This window comes from Ostrinia nubilalis, chromosome 14 (assembly GCF_963855985.1).
Source record: "Ostrinia nubilalis chromosome 14, ilOstNubi1.1, whole genome shotgun sequence".
NCBI lineage: Eukaryota > Metazoa > Arthropoda > Insecta > Lepidoptera > Crambidae > Ostrinia > Ostrinia nubilalis.
This window is the reverse complement of record NC_087101.1, coordinates 3,891,159-3,911,692: the sequence shown is the minus strand read 5'-3', so window position 1 is coordinate 3,911,692 and position 20,534 is coordinate 3,891,159. Positions and strand designations below refer to the sequence as shown.

At 36.5% G+C, this 20,534-nt stretch overlaps 1 protein-coding gene and 2 long non-coding RNA genes across 3 annotated transcripts in view; 2 read left to right on the top strand and 1 right to left on the bottom strand.

The window, feature by feature from the left end:
- Nucleotides 1-20,534, top strand: part of LOC135078024 (uncharacterized) — a 520,464-nt gene that overhangs the window by 376,974 nt on the left and 122,956 nt on the right. The window lies entirely within an intron of this gene.
- Nucleotides 5,791-16,056, top strand: LOC135078014 (secretory phospholipase A2 receptor-like). The gene is made up of 6 exons (XM_063972560.1): nucleotides 5,791-5,897; nucleotides 7,383-7,555; nucleotides 12,502-12,625; nucleotides 13,934-14,110; nucleotides 14,697-14,927; nucleotides 15,722-16,056. Exons 1-6 carry the CDS (start codon nucleotides 5,870-5,872, stop codon nucleotides 15,874-15,876), a joined length of 888 nt encoding a protein of 295 aa, XP_063828630.1. The 5' UTR covers nucleotides 5,791-5,869; the 3' UTR covers nucleotides 15,877-16,056.
- LOC135078023 (uncharacterized) lies at nucleotides 8,457-10,154 on the bottom strand. The gene is made up of 3 exons (XR_010258558.1): nucleotides 9,783-10,154; nucleotides 9,528-9,696; nucleotides 8,457-9,375 (listed from the first exon to the last, which is right to left on the bottom strand). It is a non-coding gene; the product is annotated as an uncharacterized LOC135078023 (long non-coding RNA).

The following is a 20,534-nucleotide window of genomic DNA, read 5'->3' as shown; positions in this document are numbered from 1 at the left end:
GATCAAAAGTTTATAAACGATAGGGCTTTCATCAGTTTCAAACTAAAAGTTTTAACAAGTCTGTTATAAAATAATATTACAATAATTATTAATTATTATTTAGATTAGTTTTGTCCTTTGCTATGTATGTAGGACAAAATATGACACGTGTTGACACTAGGTTAATAAATGCAACATAGTAATTTCTCAATAATTAGCATTGCATTTGACCCCAATCCATATCAGGTTGCCATGCTAAAACATACTCAGGGGAATCCCCTTCTTGTAAAGTATGAGCAAGAACAGCTATTTAACCTGTGGTTCTCAAACTAAATTCTTATGGCAAAACAACTGAACCGGCGAAATTCGTATTGCGTTATATTTTTTTCGTAAATATTTTTTTCACTTTTCTTATAACCTTGTTCAGAAAATAATGATAAAAAAAAGAACAAATTTGGTGCAGACGTTCGGAAGCATAATAACTTCCGAGTTTTTTGGGATGCAAACATTACATTTCGGCGAATATTTTTTTTAAATAGTGAAATAATAATGGTAAGTACCTACTTTAACTTTCAAAGACTGCATATCCAACAAACTTAGTTTCAATGCCCGTTCACAGAAGCATGGTAACACGGTGTGAACTGACCTCTGTGTGTAAGCTGCCTAACTCCAACCTTTGAGCGGCTCATCTCATTGTGTCTCAACTCTGATGAAATTGTCAGAGTGAGTGCTGGCCCTAATTTTCCTCATCTATATCTATAAAAGCGAAAGGTCACTGATTGACTCATCACGAAATCTCAGATACTACAAGTGCTAGGAGTCTCAAATTTTGAATGGGGGTTCCTTTTAGAACGTAGATCCTGTGCTCGCTAAGACGGGGTTTTGCAAAATTAAACCCCTAAGGGGGTAAAACGGGGTCAACCTACACGTACAAAGTCGCGGGTGCCCGCTAGTAATTTATAAATATTTATTAAATAATTCTAATAAAAATAAATAAGTAAACGCTAGCATTCAAAAACTTAGTGAAGCATAGTAATAACCACGACACGCATGAGGTGGAGTACTTTAAACGTGAATTAAATGAAAACTAATAAACACAGTTACTTCGTAAAAATATTAAATTAGTATAAAAATAAAATAAACTTATACACATTTTAGTTATTTACACCACTAAAGTTGACATAATGTTTATGAACTGTCGAATAGTTCGTGAACTCAAAAAATTTTTTAGTGACTCAGCTACTAAAAATTAATAACAAACTTACTCCGTTTACAGGACTACAACGAAGTTTGTAAAGATGTTGAGCTTTGGAATAAAATTGTTGATTTAAGAACTACTTAATTAGGTACTATAAGGCTGGTTTGCACCATCATACTTTGACTTTAACAAACGTCAAAAATCTGCCAACCTCCATACAAAATACACCGGTTATCGTTATATTCACGGTTAAAGTTAGGTGGTGCAACTCAGTCTAAGTCTTAAGTCAGTTATAGTTATATGACCTACTACACTGAACTGCCCACCAAACTCATTGACAGGGGGGAGTCACCATTGTTCAACTATATAGTTTCCAACATGGCAAAAATCTGAACCAGCGATCCGGTATTGACGGTGGCTCTCCCCTGTCAATGTCACGGGTGGGACATTTCAGTGTATTGAATTATTGAGAACCTCTGACAATTTGACGTTAAACAAAGTTACTTTGATTCGTAGTGGTTATGTTAGAGGTCGCCGAATAACCTCGAAGTATTTTTTAGGGTTTTGCATTGAAAGGGGTTCATTTTCAGTTAAGTGTGATCGACAAAGAATATTACCTATGCTAACGACGCAGATGCCGGTTCGATAAACTGCGTCGCTTTTCGACGGCACGGACCTAGTTTACTAGAAGTGCTGTAAAAAATATAAAATATATTGTTTATAAGTCGTTCGTACGTTTCACCCAAATGACGTCCACCGCCAAAGCCTCCCCAAGCATTTCCACAATGTCCGGTCCAGCGCTACCCGCATCCAAGTACTTCCCGCGACCTTCACCAGATCCTCGGTCCATCTAGTGGGGAGTCTGTCCATAAGTACGCACCTAATATTGTTTTAAAGAAATTAATACTAACAGCTTTCCACGAGGGGTTAACGGAATAATAAGTAATTTGTAAAATACTGCAACTGAAAAATTCAATCCCTGATTGTATAATTTGAGATTTTTCCGACCGAATTCTCAAATTACCTCAAAGTTTTTAGTTGAGTAATAGAAGATGGGCATGCTCAAGCTAAAAATCTCAATTCGGAAACCGGGGGAAACATTTTATTTCACTTTAAACGAAATTTAGGCTAGAAATGTCATTTTAGTGACAAAGAACTGATAAACTCTACTGTCTTTCTAGGTATTACCCTAGACTGTAAATTACAATGGGGCCCCCATATTGCTGCCTTGGCGGGAAGACTTAGTTCAGCTGCCTTTGCGGTGAGAAAGATCAGAAACTTGACTGATGTTGAAACAGCAAGGCTTGTATATTTTAGTTATTTTCATAGTATTATGTCTTATGGTCTTTTACTGTGGGGCTCAGCAGCAGACATAGAATCAATTTTCATTTTACAGAAAAGAGCTGTCCGGGCAATATACGGTCTTAAACCACGTGACTCGCTTAGAGAAGTTTTTAAAGAAATCAATATATTGACTGTGGCTTCGCAATACATATTTGATAACATTATGTATGTTCGTAAACATATACATTTATTTACTAAGAAAAGTGACGTCCACTCATTTAACACGAGACATAAAAATAAACTTGCTGTTCCATCATTTAGGTTGCATAAGATAGGTAATTCATTCTTGGGGAAATGTATTACCATATTTTAACAAAATACCACACAACCTTGTTGAATTGCCAATAGACAAATTTAAGATACATAATATAAAAAATACCCTTATGTCCAAAGGGTACTACAAGGTTCGAGACTATATTGATGACAAGGATGCGTGGTCAGTTCAGTCTGCACATATTTGATGTACTTAAATTTGACTATTCTTACCGTTAGATAATTCCTGGCAATAAGTGGTGACTGAGTTTGTTCCGGCGTTTCTTCTCAGCACTTGCCATATGTTTGTCTCGAAGCGCTGGTAGGGCCCAAAAGATAAGGAGACATGTAAAGTGCCCCATAAGGGCTACCTTTTCTTTTTTTATTATTTTCTACTGACGTTCATAAGTGCCACTTGTGGTCTAAACTGAATAAATATTTTTGATTTTTGTTTTTTTTTTTTTTGAAAGAAATACAATATTTCGTTCATATTTAACATCGAAATCCAAGCAAAAAAAAATTATCAAAAGAGCTATTAGATCACTGAAATTACAAAGTAATTACTTACATTGAAGAAATAATAAACAATTTCATGGGTAAAGAACTAAAGACCACAAATATTACAAAAGGATATTCATACAATAGGAAATTTACAATTTAGAAACTTTTGAAAATGAAAATGAAATGAAAGTGAAATATTTTATTCAGTGACACAAAACAGCATCAAAAATATGAAACAAAAGTAAGACTAAATAGAGTAGGTAATGGTAATGTGCGTGTCACCGAAACGGTATCCACTCAGCATCATGCCGAGGTGTCGTAAGGGACACCACGACGCTGGTCTTCCGTGGATACTCGGAGGGCAAGAGGCACTGCTATAACACAGCAATACTACTTCGGTTATCACTTAAAAAAGAAACACACCGATTTCCTTACTGGTAGGCGAAGAATCACTGTTATTTAATGAAATTTAGCTCTTCCATTGCTCTCCCCTTCAACTTATATCTCTGGGGCGGTCCCTTCCTAAATTACCTTATTCATTTAACGGTAACACCCGGCAACAGATGTTAAATTATTTGATTTTTTCACAGCCTACCCTATACTCTCGTAACAAAGGTACCAACTCTGGCTTTTTACGGAATATAGTATGATTCCCTTGGGGGGTAAAGTATTTTACCATCATCGTTTCATTTGTCGGCCGTTTGGTGTAGTGGTTCAGAACGGACTACTATGCCGAGAGAACCTGGGTTCGATTCCCGGTCGGGGAGAAATTGAAATGATGAATTTTAATTTCTGTGACGGGTCTGGGTATTTTCTATGTGTAATATGTATTTACAAAAAAAAGTAAGTATGTTTATATCTATTGTCTAGTACCCATAGTACAAGCTTTGCTTAGTTTGGGACTAGCGGCGCAGTGTAAAATGTCCAAGGATATTTTATTTATTATTATTTATCATCATTCAAATGAATTTCATCAATATCGTTTTTCAGCCACAGGACGTCCACTGTTTAACATAGGCTTTCCACAATGATATCGTAACTAACCGGTTGGTAGAGGCCTGTATCCAGCGCCTTCCTCCTACCTTTATGAGGTCGTCTCTCCACCTCGTGGAGGGACGTCCTACGCTACGCTTTTCGATATAATTTTATTGTTGTTAGTAAATACATAAAAACTTATACTATAGGTACCTAATAATAATAATAATTTCGTTGCGGGTCCAATGACAGTTTAACTTTCCCCCGGGACAAACTTGACCTTCATTGGTTGGGTTTTTGTGGCGGTCAAGCTGTAGATCCTGGCTACACAGGAGTTGCAGTGGTGGGAACGAGAGGTGGGAATAGTCCCGATATAGGTACCTAATAACGATCTAAATAATAGCTAAAATAATATTTTGTATGCCTATGTTTCTGAAAGTGTTGTGAATGCTTAAACTAAAACGTTTATTTTTATTTGTATAGAGAACAATAGTGTCTAGACAAACCTCAAGAGGATTTACGACACTATTTAAATCAGATGTAAAAAAAAATGTTTCTATACAGGCTGCTTCTTTTGCACGCTGTATCTCAGTGAACTACTACAGAAATAAAAAAATTAAGAAAACAAACTCATTTTATTATTTGCTGGGGACAGTATCAATTGTGACAAAGCGCCTTATAATAAGCCCTATCTTAACAGCTCCGACCTTTAACACTATCACCTATCTCTCTACAATACTCTCTTTGTGATAAAAATACACTGGCAAGTGTTATAGTTCAATTAACAACAGGAAGAGAAAATATACTTACAGTAATAGATAAAAATCCAATGGCGAGTCGGACTCACTTACAACAACAAAAGCGTTGTTCTTGTTGTATAGGAGTCCCCCCTTAAATATATATTTTACTAGCGGCCGCCCGCGACTTTGTACGCGTGGATCCCGTTTTACCCCATTAGGGGTGGAGTTTCGTAAAATCCTTTCTTAGCGGATGCCTACGTCATAACATATAGGTACCTGCATGCCAAATTTCAGCCCGATCCGTCCAGTGGTTTGGGCTGTGCGTTGATAGATCACATGTTAGTCAGTCAGTCAAATCATTGGGGGAGGCTTATGTTCAGCAGTGGACGTCCTATGGCTGAAATGATGATGATGATGATTTATTTTCAAAGGCAATTTTTAATTGTTACCTATAGTAGGAGCTGATTTTTATGACGAGTTAGCGTCCAAATGTATTATAAAATATTTCTGGCACCTTAGAATTTACTGTTATTAATTTACAAAGTCTCCCCAACACGCCTTGAAAGTACGGGGAGTGTATTTATTTATTTATAGAAACTTTGAAAATGTTAGGCTAAATCCTCCATTTTTCCTCAGGTATTAAGGGCCGTGCTCATGCAGTTAAAGGCTTGAATGACCTGACGATGATGATGATGATGGTGATGATCACTTCATAAAGAAGCCGTCGATAATGAAACTTCATGCGAAATGACACTTCAATTAATTACTATGTGTGTGGAATCTTTACATCGATAATGTTGGCGTTGTATTATTGAAATTATAAAAGTGTGTTGCGCAGCAGAAATACTCTTATTTGCGTGCGTACTTGATTGGACTCATCATGTCTTCGTTACTGCTAATTTTATTTGGTAAGTTTTTTTCATTATTTTATTAATTATCATCACTGTCTTTTAATTTTTAATCTTTAGATTCATTGCGTCATCCTTGTCTGTTTTTTTCTTTTTACTGTTAATTTAATTACACACTTTTACAACGATTTTTAGAACAATACGTGAATAAAATTAGGATTGTTTCATGTTAATATTATCATATCATATCATAATAATATCTTTATTGCTTCATGTGGTACAAACAAGGTATTAAAAATAAAATAGTCCCAGAACATGAGCCCTGTGAGGGCATTGCAACATTATACATAATATTAATTAAGCTTAATCTAAATTATTTAAATAAATGTAAGTACAAATTCTAATTAATTTTTGAGATCATACAATTCCATTCCTTCAATTCTTTACCAAACAAATTATCATTTTCAATATTCTTTATATTCGTAGGTATCTTATTATATAATTTTATTGACATCTGGTAAGTGCCTGAGCTAACTAGATGCAATTTAGTAAAAGGTTGTAATTACTAGTCTATTTCTATGTCTTAAGTTTCTTTCTTGTGAATAAAGATCTTTTGCTTGGACATATTCATGGAGATTTTTCCTGAGAAATTTACAAATTTCTAATATGTACATTGAGGCAAGTGTAAGAATATTTAGCTTTATGAAGTGAGGTCTGCAACTTTCCCTATCTGTGATGTTAACAAGAATTCTAAGGCATCTCTTTTGCAAAATAAATAACTGACTTACTTCCGTACTGTTACCCCAAAGAATGATCCCGTAATTCAACCAAGCATTAGCGTAGGCATAATAGGCAATGGTAGCAGTTTTTAAGTCCGTGCATTTTTTCAACTCGTACAGTGCATAAGTAAATTTTGAGAGTTTAGCGGCAATTTTTTCTATATGTGGTTTCCAATTAATATTTGAATCTAATTCTATTCCTAATAGGGTACATGAGGTCACGAATTTTATGCTATTATCATTTAATGTAATATTTGTTTGGAGGGGTTGTTTTTGCCTAGGTTTAAATTGTATCAATGATGTCTTAGCTATATTAATTTCTAAATTGTGGTCTTGTAATTCTAAATTCGTTAAACCTACTTCTACTACCTTCGTTTACCAAATCTTGGTAAAAAATAACACTTTACCACAGGTATTCATATTACTGTCTTTAAAATTTAAGAAAACTCATATTTACACGCTTCTTTTTAACTTGCAATGTATTTAAATCACATCTTGCAAACTGAATAAGACCCTACCCTGAATTATCCTGACAAACGACTGAGGTGATTTTTTTTATTTGTAGAGCTGGATCTTTTCATAGAAATGGTCTGATGATGCTGGAAGTTGGCTATAGGAATTCTTTGACGAAACGATGCTGAAAATTAGCTGAATTTGTTCTAGTTTGTTTTTTTGTAACAAGTCATTTGATAATATCCAGGATTTGAAAAATAAAAACCTTGTGTTTAAAAAGTTTTCATATACAATAATTTTTTTTATTTATCAGCTGCGGGACTGTCGTCCGTGACATCACGCCACGTGAATTTCTACCGGAGAGACTACACTTACGTGGATGAATTCGACGCATTCTACAAGTTCCATTGGGACATCAACGGGAGTGACTGGGGGTCCACCTTCGTGGCATGTGACAACGAGGGCGCCGAGTTGTTCTACCCAAGGGTAAGTACAAGTATCATCATCATCATTTCAGCCACAGGACGTCCACTGCTGAACATAGGCCTCCCCCAATGACTTCCACATCGCACGGTTGGTAGCGGCCTGCATCCAGCGCCTTCCTGCTACCTTTATCAGGTCGTCGATCCACCTTGTGGGTGGACGTCTCATCCTGCGTTTTCCGGTACGCGGCCTCCATTCCAGAACCTTGCTGCCCCATCGGCCGTCAGTTCTGCGTACTATGTGGTACAAGTATAAGGTACGAATATATGAATGAGTTCAGTACCTCTAGTACGAAAAACTTTCGAGTTCGTTTCGTTTGCGTATTCAAAGTGCCATCGAAAAATTTTGTATGAAAAATTAAACAGCGCCCCCTATAGGTCATAAAAAGAAAAAAACACCTAACTTTCGATTTTCTTTCGTATCGAGTTCAAATACTAGGCGTGACGAAAGATGGATTTTGTATGAAATAACGTACCTAGTACGAACCTAATTTTGACAATCAACGGTCGTTTCGTTGTCGTTGAAATCATCGAATGTTGTGTCACTGTCAATTTTGTTGTGAGAAGATTACGTTGATATAAATTTTACGTGTTTTTGAGGCTTAAATGTGGAGATTATGTGGTCGGCGAATTTATTTCCTTGTTTGGCATCATTTAGATTGTTTAGATGCTTTAAGTTAAGAGATTAGGAAGCATCCCAACAGTGAGTAAAAAAATATATTTTGTGGACATTTTTCCTAATGTTTGTTTATTTCATATCTAATAGGGCAACATAATAAGGAAAAACTTAAATCCTGATGTTGTGGTTGTTGCAGCGATACCGCCTCAAAGTCAATAAACCTGCATTTTAGTAGATTTTTTTTTATTTATTTTTTTTATGCATAACAAGGCAGGTATTTGACCACAATCGCACATGATGTTAAGAGGGATGCAGTCTAGGATGGTACATATCTGCCCTGTAAGATACCTACTTATGTGACAAATTGCCGGAAAGATAGTCTTATGGCAACAAAAAGAGTGTCCTTGGAACACAAGGCAAGTACATAATTTATTCATACATTCTGTCTACTCTACATACCACATGATTTCTTTGTCATTTGATAGATAATAATTATTACAGGTTATATTATGTGCTATGCATTAAGATGCATCCAGTTCATACCAAGGTACTGATGGTATGAAGAAGCATTTGGAATTACTTAACCAATGCTCTCAATACCCCCAACATACTCGGAGAAGTAGGTAGGTACTCATGCCTACATAAGATTTATCCATGAACTATTTTATACAAATGTCATATGCATTCAGTTCTTAAGATCATACAGAACAAAACACAACAGGGTGATTCCATACCTTTGCTCGTAAGTGTTTTAGCCAGAAAGTTTTAGATCTTAATAAACTTATTTACCTAAACTAATAACTATAAAATTAATGTTATAGTATTCTACTCATCAACATTTATTAATCATTACAGGTACCTACCCTACCCAAACCTTACAAAGATCCAGCTCCGGCACAGAATAAGTAATAGGACTAAGGTTCCTAGGCACACTTAAGAAATACCATCAACACTTGCGGGCAAATAGACATTAATGGGATTAAAACAAAATATATGTGTGACAATTTATTTAATAAATACTTATAAAACATTAAACAATATTTTGAATTTCAATTAAAACATAGGTACCTAACAGTTTTAATTTTCTATTAATAGGTATGATACATGATTGGTAATCAATCAAAATTGTTATTCAAATTGCTGAGAGTTTCAATGGCTGGCTGCTCATGGTTTCATATATTATCATCTGGCTACTCGGGATTCCTCTGTAAAAGAAAAAGTAATGTTAACTAAATACTAATTTAACTTGCCATCCTAACAATCAATATGAAAGGGCATAACATTTCAGTTTGTCTAGAGAATGCATAGGTAAGTACCTACTTAAATAATAAAGATTCAATTATTGCAATCAACATACCTTTGACTATTCTTTTCCTGTCTTGTTAGGTCCAAAAAAGTGAGGCTAAGAACTGCAAACCGCTGCACTTTGCCTTTGGACTTCCACTCGCCAAAAGCGAGATCTCGATGCTCTTGCAGGATTTTTGTTAATTTCTAGCTGTTAAATCTTCTCCTCCATTCCATAAAATCTAAAACAAGATAGAATTACAATATACATATTTAACTACATGATTTAACTAAAAAATCTTTTCACTTGCTAATTTAATTTACTTACCGATGTCTCATCATGTTAACATCGTTAAATGGTCTTTATTTACTTTAAAACATAGCTTTATGTTCAAATTATTTTATTACGACTTCTAATAACATTCTAAGAGGTTAGAAAATACGTCAAAACAAGAAAAATCCCTGTCTTTTCAATGTCAGACGTGTGTGAGCGTGTGGCTGAGTGTGATTTTACAGTAGAAAAATAGAAGATAGATTTGTCCACGAAATTAATTTATTACAACAGTAGGAATACACAATGGATAGCTCTTTTTATTTTCTATGACACAAGTGACAATCAACAGAACATTGTTTCTATAGCAACTTAAATTTATTCATAACGCCGCTTTGCTTGCCAGCTACATTAACAAGACGAAAGATGTTCCGAAAGTTTACCCAACAATATAAATATTGATTGGTATAGCCTGACCAGGAACATAAAAACCCTGGCATAGAGGCGCTTCAATTGCATTTGATAGTGCAACACTGAGTACAGTCGTACATGTGTTAAATTAATAGGCTAAATTTATGTATCAGGATTCAGGATTACGGGCTAATTTGATATTTTCATAAATTAACGAAAAATATTATTAAAGGTAACCTGGTTTAAATAAATTAAATGAAACCATCAATCGAGCTAGTAGGATTTATTTTATTATTCATCAATAATCAAATTCAGAACTTGAATATTCAACTGCAATGTCTGCTCATGAACTCTTCAAACTTGGTACTTCTTTCCCAATTCCATAAAATTCAAAACTTAGAAAGTGACAAAAAACATTAAAATAAGTAGTTGAAACAGACTACAGCTAATTTTCATAGTGGACTGTACTATACGATAAACATGTCAGTCAATTTGACAACCTTTGTCGGAAACATTATTCAATGAAAATATTGTCCGAACCCTTAGTATTTCTCTTCGACAAATACATTAACACATCGTGAACCACTTTTCTTTCACGACTATAAAAATATTTTAGCAATTTAATTCACAAAATCAATTGCAAACATTTAAAATAAAGTTTGTTTACACTTTGACAACAATAGACTGACATGCAAGGTGACATGTCAATGAAGTTTTCAGTTACTGTTGCCATTAAAAGAAATTAGTACCATTAGTTTTCCGCAACATGGCGAGGGTTTTTATGTTCCTGGTCAGGCTATAATAAATAATAATGGTTTTAAATACTTACATATTAAACAAACAATAACACAAAAACGTATAAACAATTAATGAGGCGTTATGAGCATTATTCATCTTTGTAACTTATTTTTTTAATTTAATAACAACATCTTAAAATAACGCAGCATGTTTCGGACTGAACACACCATTCCATGTTAAATAAAAAAAAACTTGTAAAATACTCTATGACTCGTCGAAAGAAGCTTCTTGGCCTTGCGTGCCGACGAAAGAAATTAGAAAGTTAAGCTAACGAGTACGATCCTTAATAAAACAAGAATGAACGTTTCGAATTCGAACTCGAAACGTACAAAAATTCGTCCTCGTCTTGAACTCGAAAGTTTTTCGTACTAGAGGTACAGATACCGTGAAACTAAACTACTACGACGATATGGTGAAGGTCGCGGGAGGTGCCTGGAGAGAGCGGCGCAGGACTGGTCTTTGTAAGGCAGGAAATTCTTGGGGGAGGCCTTTGACCAGCAGTGGACGTCTTTCGGCTGAAACGAACGAAAACCAAAATAAAATAATAAGTTAGACCCGCGATTAAAAATGACATTTCCATCCTGAACATTAATTTATACAAATAATGATTAACGACAGTTTAATTTCTGTAATAGGGGGAAGAGACAATAGCACGTAGGCTCTGTTAAAGTCAGGATCTTCTAACTTTTACTTAAGTATTTAACTATTCTTCATTTTAAACGACAAGGCTAGTATATTTTAGCTATTTTCACAGTATAATGTCATACGGCATATTGTTGTGGGGCTCAGCCGCGGACATTGAAACTGTGTTTGTTCTGCAGAAGAGAGCAGTGCGGGCCATTTATATCCTTGGACCCCGATTTTTCTTGAAAGATTTTTTTAAGGAAATTAACATACTGACAGTAGCTTCACAGTTCATTTATGAAAACCTTTTAATGTTCGCAAAAATATAGAACAATTCACGAAAAAGAGCGATTTGCATAACTTTAATACAAGAAACAAAAATAAACTTGCCGTTCCAAATTTCAGATTGTATAAGATTGGTAATTCATTTATGGAAAAATGTATTAAATTCTTTAATAAATTACCACAAACTGTTGTAGAACTACCCATTCATAAATTCAAAGCACATATTAAAAGCACCTTAATGAAAAAGGGCTACTATAAAGTCGATAATTATTTAAAAGATAAAAATGTTTGGGATGCGTTACTGCCTAGCTCGCATAAATATTTATAACTTTGTACATGATTGAAAGCCTGTAAACCTTTGAAAAAGAGGCTGACAATAGTGACTGAGTTTCTTGCGCTGCTTCTTCTCAGCACTGGCCCATTTATTTATTGTCCTGAAGCAGTGGTAGGGTTAATACTGGGACGTGTAAAAGTGCTTTTTTTAAGGCTATTTAGAGAAATAAATGAGTTTTACTGAGTTTTTACTGAGTTTTATGAGATGGACAGCATGGAGGCTTTTGTTCTGCAGTGGACGTCCTGTGGCTGAAATGATGATGATGAGTAGGTTTTATATCTTTCTCTATATTATGCTTATATTAATAACATGTATTATTTTTAGGCTCGTGACGAATGGACCGTTGTCAAGAAATTGATAGCAGCTACGCCACTCGCGTCCAACGTGTCTGAGATCTTCGTTGGCATTCATGACAAATTCGGCGTTGGCGAATTCCTTACTATCAATGGTAAGTTTGCAATTTTCAGGGTAAGTTCATAGGGCTTATTCCCACAGAGGTGTCCGTTTTTTGCAGGAACAGTTTTTTGCAGGATTCCGTTTAGTATTTTACTTGTATTATTTGTATTACTCGTACCAGTAATAGTAGGTATGTACTTGTGAGTTTTATTGGTTTGTAATTTGTAACTGAAAGAGTGGTGCCTCCTAACGCAGGTATTATACTTAAAAGGAAACTATAAACATACTGAATATATTTTTTTCATTTTCTATATTAATATCGTTCACGCGAACATCCCACTTGCAGTGTCCCGCAAAAAACCGATTCGAGGGCTGAGTGTGAGTTTTCATCAAAAAATTATGAATTTAACGTATGACGGATTGTACAGCGCCCCTAGCGGAAACGTTCAAGAACTAAAATTTTCATACATTTTGTAAACGCGCTCACTAGTGTAAGCGTGTCACTAGTGCGCGTTTGATGTAAACTTTTGATGTAACACTCAGCCCACTGTTCGAATTAACAATTTGAATTTCAAACATACACTCGACAGCAAATAAATCGCACCACCCGCGACAAGCATTTTCAAACGTATGCATCCCTACTTCCCACCAATATTGGCACCATTTAAAAGCCTAGTTCTAAACTTCATTTTATTAAAGGAAAGGTTTTTACCCCAAAAATGTGTCTTTACAAGGATCCAGAGTCACTTCTTCAAAAAATAGGTAGTTACGCTATAGCCATTTTTTATGACTATAAAACTGTTAAGTTGGGATTAATCGCTATTCATCTGTTAAAGAGGACACGTGTGATCATTATTTGGTTTTATAACCATAAAATTTGGTCTAATTAATCCCAGAGGTGAGCCCAAAGTGAGGTCTTTTTTCAAGTCACATTTATGGTATATGTTAATCATTTATTAAGAAATTAAATGTGTTTTTCTTTAAGGATATTTATTGGGCTTTCAAATAACACCAATATTGTTGGGGCACCATTATTGTGTCAAAAGAAAATCTTTAAAGTTCGCGTCGCGGGTGGTGCGATTTATTTGCTGTCGAGTGTACATAGTGTTCACGATAGTCCAGTTTAGTGAGCTCCTGCATTACTGTATCCCGCAAAACTGGATAGAAGGAAGGAAGGAAGTCATCTCTATTCCCACATCTCTATTCACATAATATGGATGTTAAATTAGTCCGAAATAAAAGATTTATTATTATTTAGGTACATTTTCTTCTTAAAGATTCTCGGAACTGGTTGTTCCGGTATTGAAAGAAAACGTCACGGGTTGTTAACCAAGTTTTATTATTATTATTCCTATTTCAGGGTTCCCAACGTCAGCTCCGATACTGAACATAGAATCATCCGACGAAGGAAAGTGCGTGACGTTAGACATAGACAGCGGTGCATATTTGGCCAATGACTGCATCGCAGAGCCTGGCACAACAAGGCCGTTTGTTTGCAAGAAAGTTGAAGACGTCTCCTGCCCAACTATTGATAAAGGTACCTACCACCAAAACAAGGTATATTAACCGGCCAGTGGTGACTGAGTTTGTTGCGCCTCTTCTTCTCAGCACTTGCCAAATGTTGGTCTCGAAGCGCTGGTAGGGTAAAAAGATTATGAGACATGTAGAGGCTCCTTAAGAGTAAAATATTTTACGATTTGTAAGTACATAATAATCTAAACAAATATAGGAATTTTGGCTTTGACTTTGACAATTATCGTTCTATCAAACAATACCCTTTACTCTCTATATTTGATCTCTCAAGAGACATTCCTAAAGATAATAATTAAAAAAAATATACTATACATTATTTACAAGCTTCGGGGGGATATTAAAATTACTTGAAGCAGATAGTCCCGTTGATCACAATCATCAATACTAAGAAACAAGATTCAAATTCAAATTACTATTTTTAACTATTAATTATTAGATTTAATTTTCTAGTATTTATTAATAATGATTTAATTTTCTAGTAGACTGTTAAAAATATTTTGGCAGACGCAGATGATAGCATCTTAATCACTGCAATAGATGCCTGCCTATGCAATGGCAGATGTATGATAACAGAAATATTATATTTTCAGGATACCAATACTTCAAGGAAACAAGAAAATGCTACAAAATGAATAACAAAGCAATGAATTGGTCCAAAGCTATGGAAACTTGTTTCATGGAAGGTGGCATGCTAGTTGTGATAGAAAGTGAGCTGGAAGCGCAGATCATCAGAGAAAAAATCACATATGTTAATAGAGATCAGTCTTACTACAGCGGCTTTAAGCAGATACTTGGCAACCAAGAATATTATACTGTCAAAGGTAAGAGCCAATACAACCCGGTTGAGTTATCTGCGTACCTGGCAGCCGTGACGTCACATGGACGCTCTGCTCCGTGGGTGGTGGTGCGAGTAAGTGGGAGGGAGATTCGCATTCCAGCGAGGTGCGCAGTAAGCTCGATCGAGTTGCAGTTATAAGTCTAGAGACTTTATAAAAATGTGTATTTTAATTTCGATATCACATCTTGACATGACACTATCGATTTATGGTTAATGGAAGGGACTTAACTCGACGTCTACAAATGTACTCGATGCAAAAACTCGTGGCAGGCAAAAAGGGATGAACACTCGCCAATATTTAATCATTATTGCATATTATAAACAACGCTATCTCTACTTTTGTGTGACGTTACCCATAACCAGTGTGAGTGCGAGAGAAATCGTGATTTGCACTGTTTTATTATTACACCGCCTGCTGCGAGTCTTTGCGCCGAGTGTAACGTACATACAACAATGCTATTAATTTATCTTGTTATGGCGAAATACTTAGTTAAGACGGTGGTAGCATAGCTAAGCTAAAATAACTAAGTTTAACTCTCGGTCTGCAACCCGATTAGACCACCAATCAAACCAAGCAGATATTTTTGGCCTCATCTTACCACCAAACTGAGTTTGGAGACCACAGTTGTGTATTTATTTTTACACCCTTATTTACAAACGAAGCTCGCTTAAGTAAAGTAGCAAATCGAACGCACAGCGTTGAATAGAGCTCTGTGATTGGTTTATGTGTCACCCTGTGTTATTATCCTTATCAATATTTTTTTTCTTTTGTCCTAGGTCACAAGCTAAGCGACACTGGTTATGATAATTTTTTCGAAAGGAAGATGGCTCCATGTGGAACATTATTTGACTATGGTAATAATGGAAGAATTTACCTGGATTCGGCTGACTGCAATGAGGAACTTCCATTTATTTGTGAAATAGGCGTTTAAAATAAAATCAAAGTAATTCAGATATAGTTATTGGCTCTTTACTTCATAAAAAATATAAAGATCGTATTTAACTATGTTGGTAATTTTTGTTTGTTTTGTAATTAAGGGTAATATAATATGAATCTTATTTTAAAATATCAAAAATGTGTATAATTTTATACCAATAAATTATTTTATTCATGAGTGTGTTTTCTTTTACATTAATTAATCCTTTTGCAGTAAAGTTAGTTTAGCTACAATCTAAGGCTGGGTTGCACCATCTTACTTTAACTTTCACAAACGTCAAAAATCAGTCAAACTCCATACAAAAACACCGGTTATTGTTAAATTTACGGTCAAAATTAGGTGGTGCAACTCAGCCTAAGCAGACCCAAACCTGAAAATGAGCATTTAGTAATAGGTATTTTGTGGTCTTATTAATTTAAATTATCTCAGAAAATACTATGCTTTATATTATTTTTTCCAATAATTGTTACACTGTCTTATTCACACATAAAATACACAAGCTTGGTAACTCGTACTATTTTGAAACACACTTGAAACTCGATTCATGCTCAAGTCAAAATTCAAGCCTGTAACCTATATTCAAATTTTGAACATTACCTAGTTTCAACGGAAAGGCTATAGATGACCCACACTGAACTGTCCCACCAAACTCAATGACAGGGGGGCGCTACCATCGTTCAACTATATGGTTTCCAACATGGCAGAAATCGGAACCAGCGATCCGGTATTGACGGTGGCGCCCCACTGTCAATGTCATGGATAGGACAGTTCAGTATTTTGGAACTATAAGCTTATACAGGGTGTCCCAAAAACAATGGATAACCCTGTAACCATCTATAGGCCTCGCCATGGTCTCCCTAACGTCCAATTTTGACCTCAGTAAAAATATCACCGTTTTCAAGATTTTTAAGTTTTTGTGCATTTTTAGAAAATTGCCACCTGCGATTACTTTTTCTCATGCCATTTCTACAAATGAGGATACTTTTCAATCTAGTTTTTTTCCTTATCACAAGGGATAGTTGGGCTATCAAAAGAAAAGATTAAAGTTCAACAAACTAGTTACAAAGTATGAAAATTTTAAGAAATTGCAGAGAAGAAGGAAAAATTAGTTCATTGTCTTGCACTTTTGATCAGCCGTCGTGTAAAAAAAATGTAGGAAGACCATCGTGCCCATTACCTTAAAAACTTCCTTGGTTAATTGAGATTCTAAAAAGGTATCACAAGCCTATGTATTCTGTATTATTTTTATCTTATGGCTACTTGAATAGCAACTAGTATGAAAACTGCAAAAATGAGTTTTTCTCGTAATAGTTAAACTAGGACTGCATAGTGGCATTAAATACAAATGGATAATTTTTAGCGTAGGAATTTTAATAAAGCAACATTTTATCATCATCATCATCATCATTTCAGCCATAGGACGTCCACTGCTGAACATAGGCCTGTACCCCAATGATTTCATAATGACCGCTTGGTAGCGGCCTGCACCCAGCACCTTCCTGCTTACCTTTATGAGGTCGTCGGTCCACTTTGTAGGTGGACGTCCTACGATGCGCTTTCCGGTACGTAGCCTCCACTTTAACCCTGCTGCCTCAGTTCTGCAAACTACTGTGCCCTGCACATTGCCACTTCAGCTTGCTGATCCGTCGAGCTGTGTCAGCGACTTTAGTTCGTTTACGGATCTCCTAATTTCTGATACGGTTTCGTGAAGAAACCCGAGCATAGCCCCTTCCATAGCACGCTGTCCAAAAAATCCACGTTTCCGAGCCGTGTATTATCACGGGTATCTGTCTATAGGCTCATTTATAAGGTTTAAAACAAAAATTAAGTAATCACAAACGCAGAACGGACGGCCAATGGGGCAACAGGGTTCAAGTGGAGGCTACGTACCGGAAAGCGCATCGTAGGACGTCCACTTACAAAGTGGACCGACGACCTCATAAAGGTAAGCAGGAAGGTGCTGGGTGCAGGCCGCTACTAAGCGGTCATTATGAAAATCATTGGGGTACAGGCCTATGTTCAGCAGTGGACGTCCTATGGCTGAAATGATGATGATGATGATGATAAAATGTTGCTTTATTAAAATTCCCACGCTAAAAATTATCCATTTGTATTTAATGCCACTATGCAGTCCTAGTTTAACTATTACGAGAAAAACTCATTTTTGCAGTTTTCATACTAGTTGCTATTCAAGTAGCCATAAGATAAAAATAATACAGAATACATAGGCTTGTGATACCTTTTTAGAATCTCAATTAACCAAGGAAGTTTTTAAGGTAATGGGCACGATGGTCTTCCTACATTTTTTTTACACGACGGCTGATCAAAAGTGCAAGACAATGAACTAATTTTTCCTTCTTCTCTGCAATTTCTTAAAATTTTCATACTTTGAAACTAGTTTGTTGAACTTTAATCTTTTCTTTTGATAGCCCAACTATCCCTTGTGATAAGGAAAAAAACTAGATTGAAAAGTATCCTCATTTGTAGAAATGGCATGAGAAAAAGTAATCGCAGGTGGCAATTTTCTAAAAATGCACAAAAACTTAAAAATCTTGAAAACGGTGATATTTTTACTGGGGTCAAAATTGGACGTTAGGGAGACCATGGCGAGGCCTATAGATGGTTACAGGGTTATCCATTGTTTTTGGGACACCCTGTATTTGTTTTTAAAAATACGAATAAAACGGAATATTTTACGCAATTTTCCTATTTATAACATGGGCATATTAATGGTATGGTGAAGTCAGAAAATTTATATTATCTTCATTTTAATTATCATACAAATCGGATTTTATAAAAAAAAATGTATTTAAATTTACTGTCGGCTCACATACCCATTTACCTAGCATCCTGTATAATTATATACCTTCTAAGTGACTAAACTTTACTTGAATACATACACTCCTCCTACTAGGGCAGGCCTCCTACTAGGTGGACCGACGATCTGGTAAAGGTCGCGGGAAGAGCCTGGATGGGGGCAGCGCAGGACCGTTCATTGTGGAAAACCTTGGGGGAGGCCTTTGTCCAGCAGTGGACGTCATTTGGCTGAAACGAACGAACGAACGAACTCGACTCAACATGAGTATAATATTAGTCATAAAAACCACATAAATGATTTCCTCGCAACTTTCATCCAAATAGGGTATACCAACCCATATGAATAAAAATAAATAAATCTCATCCAATATCCGTTCCGTGCCAAACATTTTATTTAGTACCGCCATTGGCGCCATAACGCACCGTTTTGGATATATTTCATGATATTCACTCAAATCCTAATGTAATTCGATGGTTTTCAATTTCCTTGACGATATAGGCTTTGCGTGCCGCGCGTTTATACGCCTGCGAAAATATCGCTATAAATAAATATTTTATTTTTATAAGTAAAAGGGTGAAAACATGACATGTTTATTTTGTACGCTGAATTATAGAGTTCTTTGAAATTAGACGTTTTGAGCTGAATAAAAACCGGTCAAGTGGGTTTATAGAGTAGGGTTTCCTTAGTTACACCTAATTATTTAGTAGGTAAGAAATTTTTTAGATTCCAGATTCTAGATTTTGACGGGTTTGGATCGAACATAGTGTGAAATAAACCTTTCCAATAGTAGCCCTTCTGTACCTCTAGCACGAAAAACTTTCGACTTTGAATCGTTTGCGTGTTCAAAACGCCATCAAAAGATTTAAGGCCCCTCGCTCACGGCAACTTTTTGTAGCCATTGTGTCGCGCGTTTGCATCGATACAGTTAGCTCATATACTGTGATACAGTCGCAATGCGGTCGCTAGCTGTGTGCCCTCGCCCACATAAACGCGCTTCTGTCGCGATGCAAACGCGATTCAGTAACCCTCCGTCCGTTCTCTCCTCGATGTCGTCCGACACGGTCGCGCGTTTGCATCGATACAGTCGCGCTGCTGTAGCGCGTTAGCATCGCTTTTGTAGTGCGTTGCAAATGCGACTAACGCGCGTTACTAGCTATGCTGTCGCGCGTTTCGAAAAGTCGCCGAGGGCGAGGGCCCTAATATAAAAACTTAAAACAGAGCCCCACTTACCTCGGGAGCGTCGTGTCAGAAACTGGAGGTACCGAAGAGGACATCACTTCGCGCATTGCCAAGGCCAGAGCTACCTTCGCACAACTTCGCCCCATATGGCAATCACGGAAATTGACCCGAAGGGTCAAGGTCCAAATATTCGGGTCCAACGTTAAATCCGTTCTGCTCTATGCGAGTGAAACGTGGAAGGTCACCAAGGTTATCTCGCACCAGCTGCAGGTCTTCATCAACCGCTGCCTTCGCCAAATTCTCGGCATATACTGGCCCGAGAGAAAATCTCCAACGTCGAGCTATTGGAACGCTGCCACGAAATTACGATCGACCAGCAGATCAAGCGCCGCAAGTGGAACTGGATTGGCCACACTCTCCGAAGGGACCCCGATCACATCCCTAAGCAGGCTCTGGATTGGAATCCCCAAGGAAAACGCAAATGTGGTCGACCCAGGCAAACTTGGCGGCGCACTGTAGCGGTCGAGGCGAAGAAGATCGGCAAGACCTGGAGCGAGATCAAGCGAGAAGCTCAAGACCGAACGAGATGGAGGACTGTTGTGGACGCCCTCTGCCCCATCTAGGGGACATAGGACCATAAGTCAAGTAAGTCAAA

Excerpts from the sequence above, each read along its gene's own strand:
- LOC135078014 (XM_063972560.1), top strand. The coding sequence starts at position 5,870 with ATGTCTTCGTTACTGCTAATTTTATTTG. Across the intron at positions 12,626-13,933 it reads CGAATTCCTTACTATCAATG|GGTTCCCAACGTCAGCTCCG; the intron begins GTAAGTTTGCAA and ends TTCCTATTTCAG. Across the intron at positions 14,928-15,721 it reads AGAATATTATACTGTCAAAG|GTCACAAGCTAAGCGACACT; the intron begins GTAAGAGCCAAT and ends CTTTTGTCCTAG.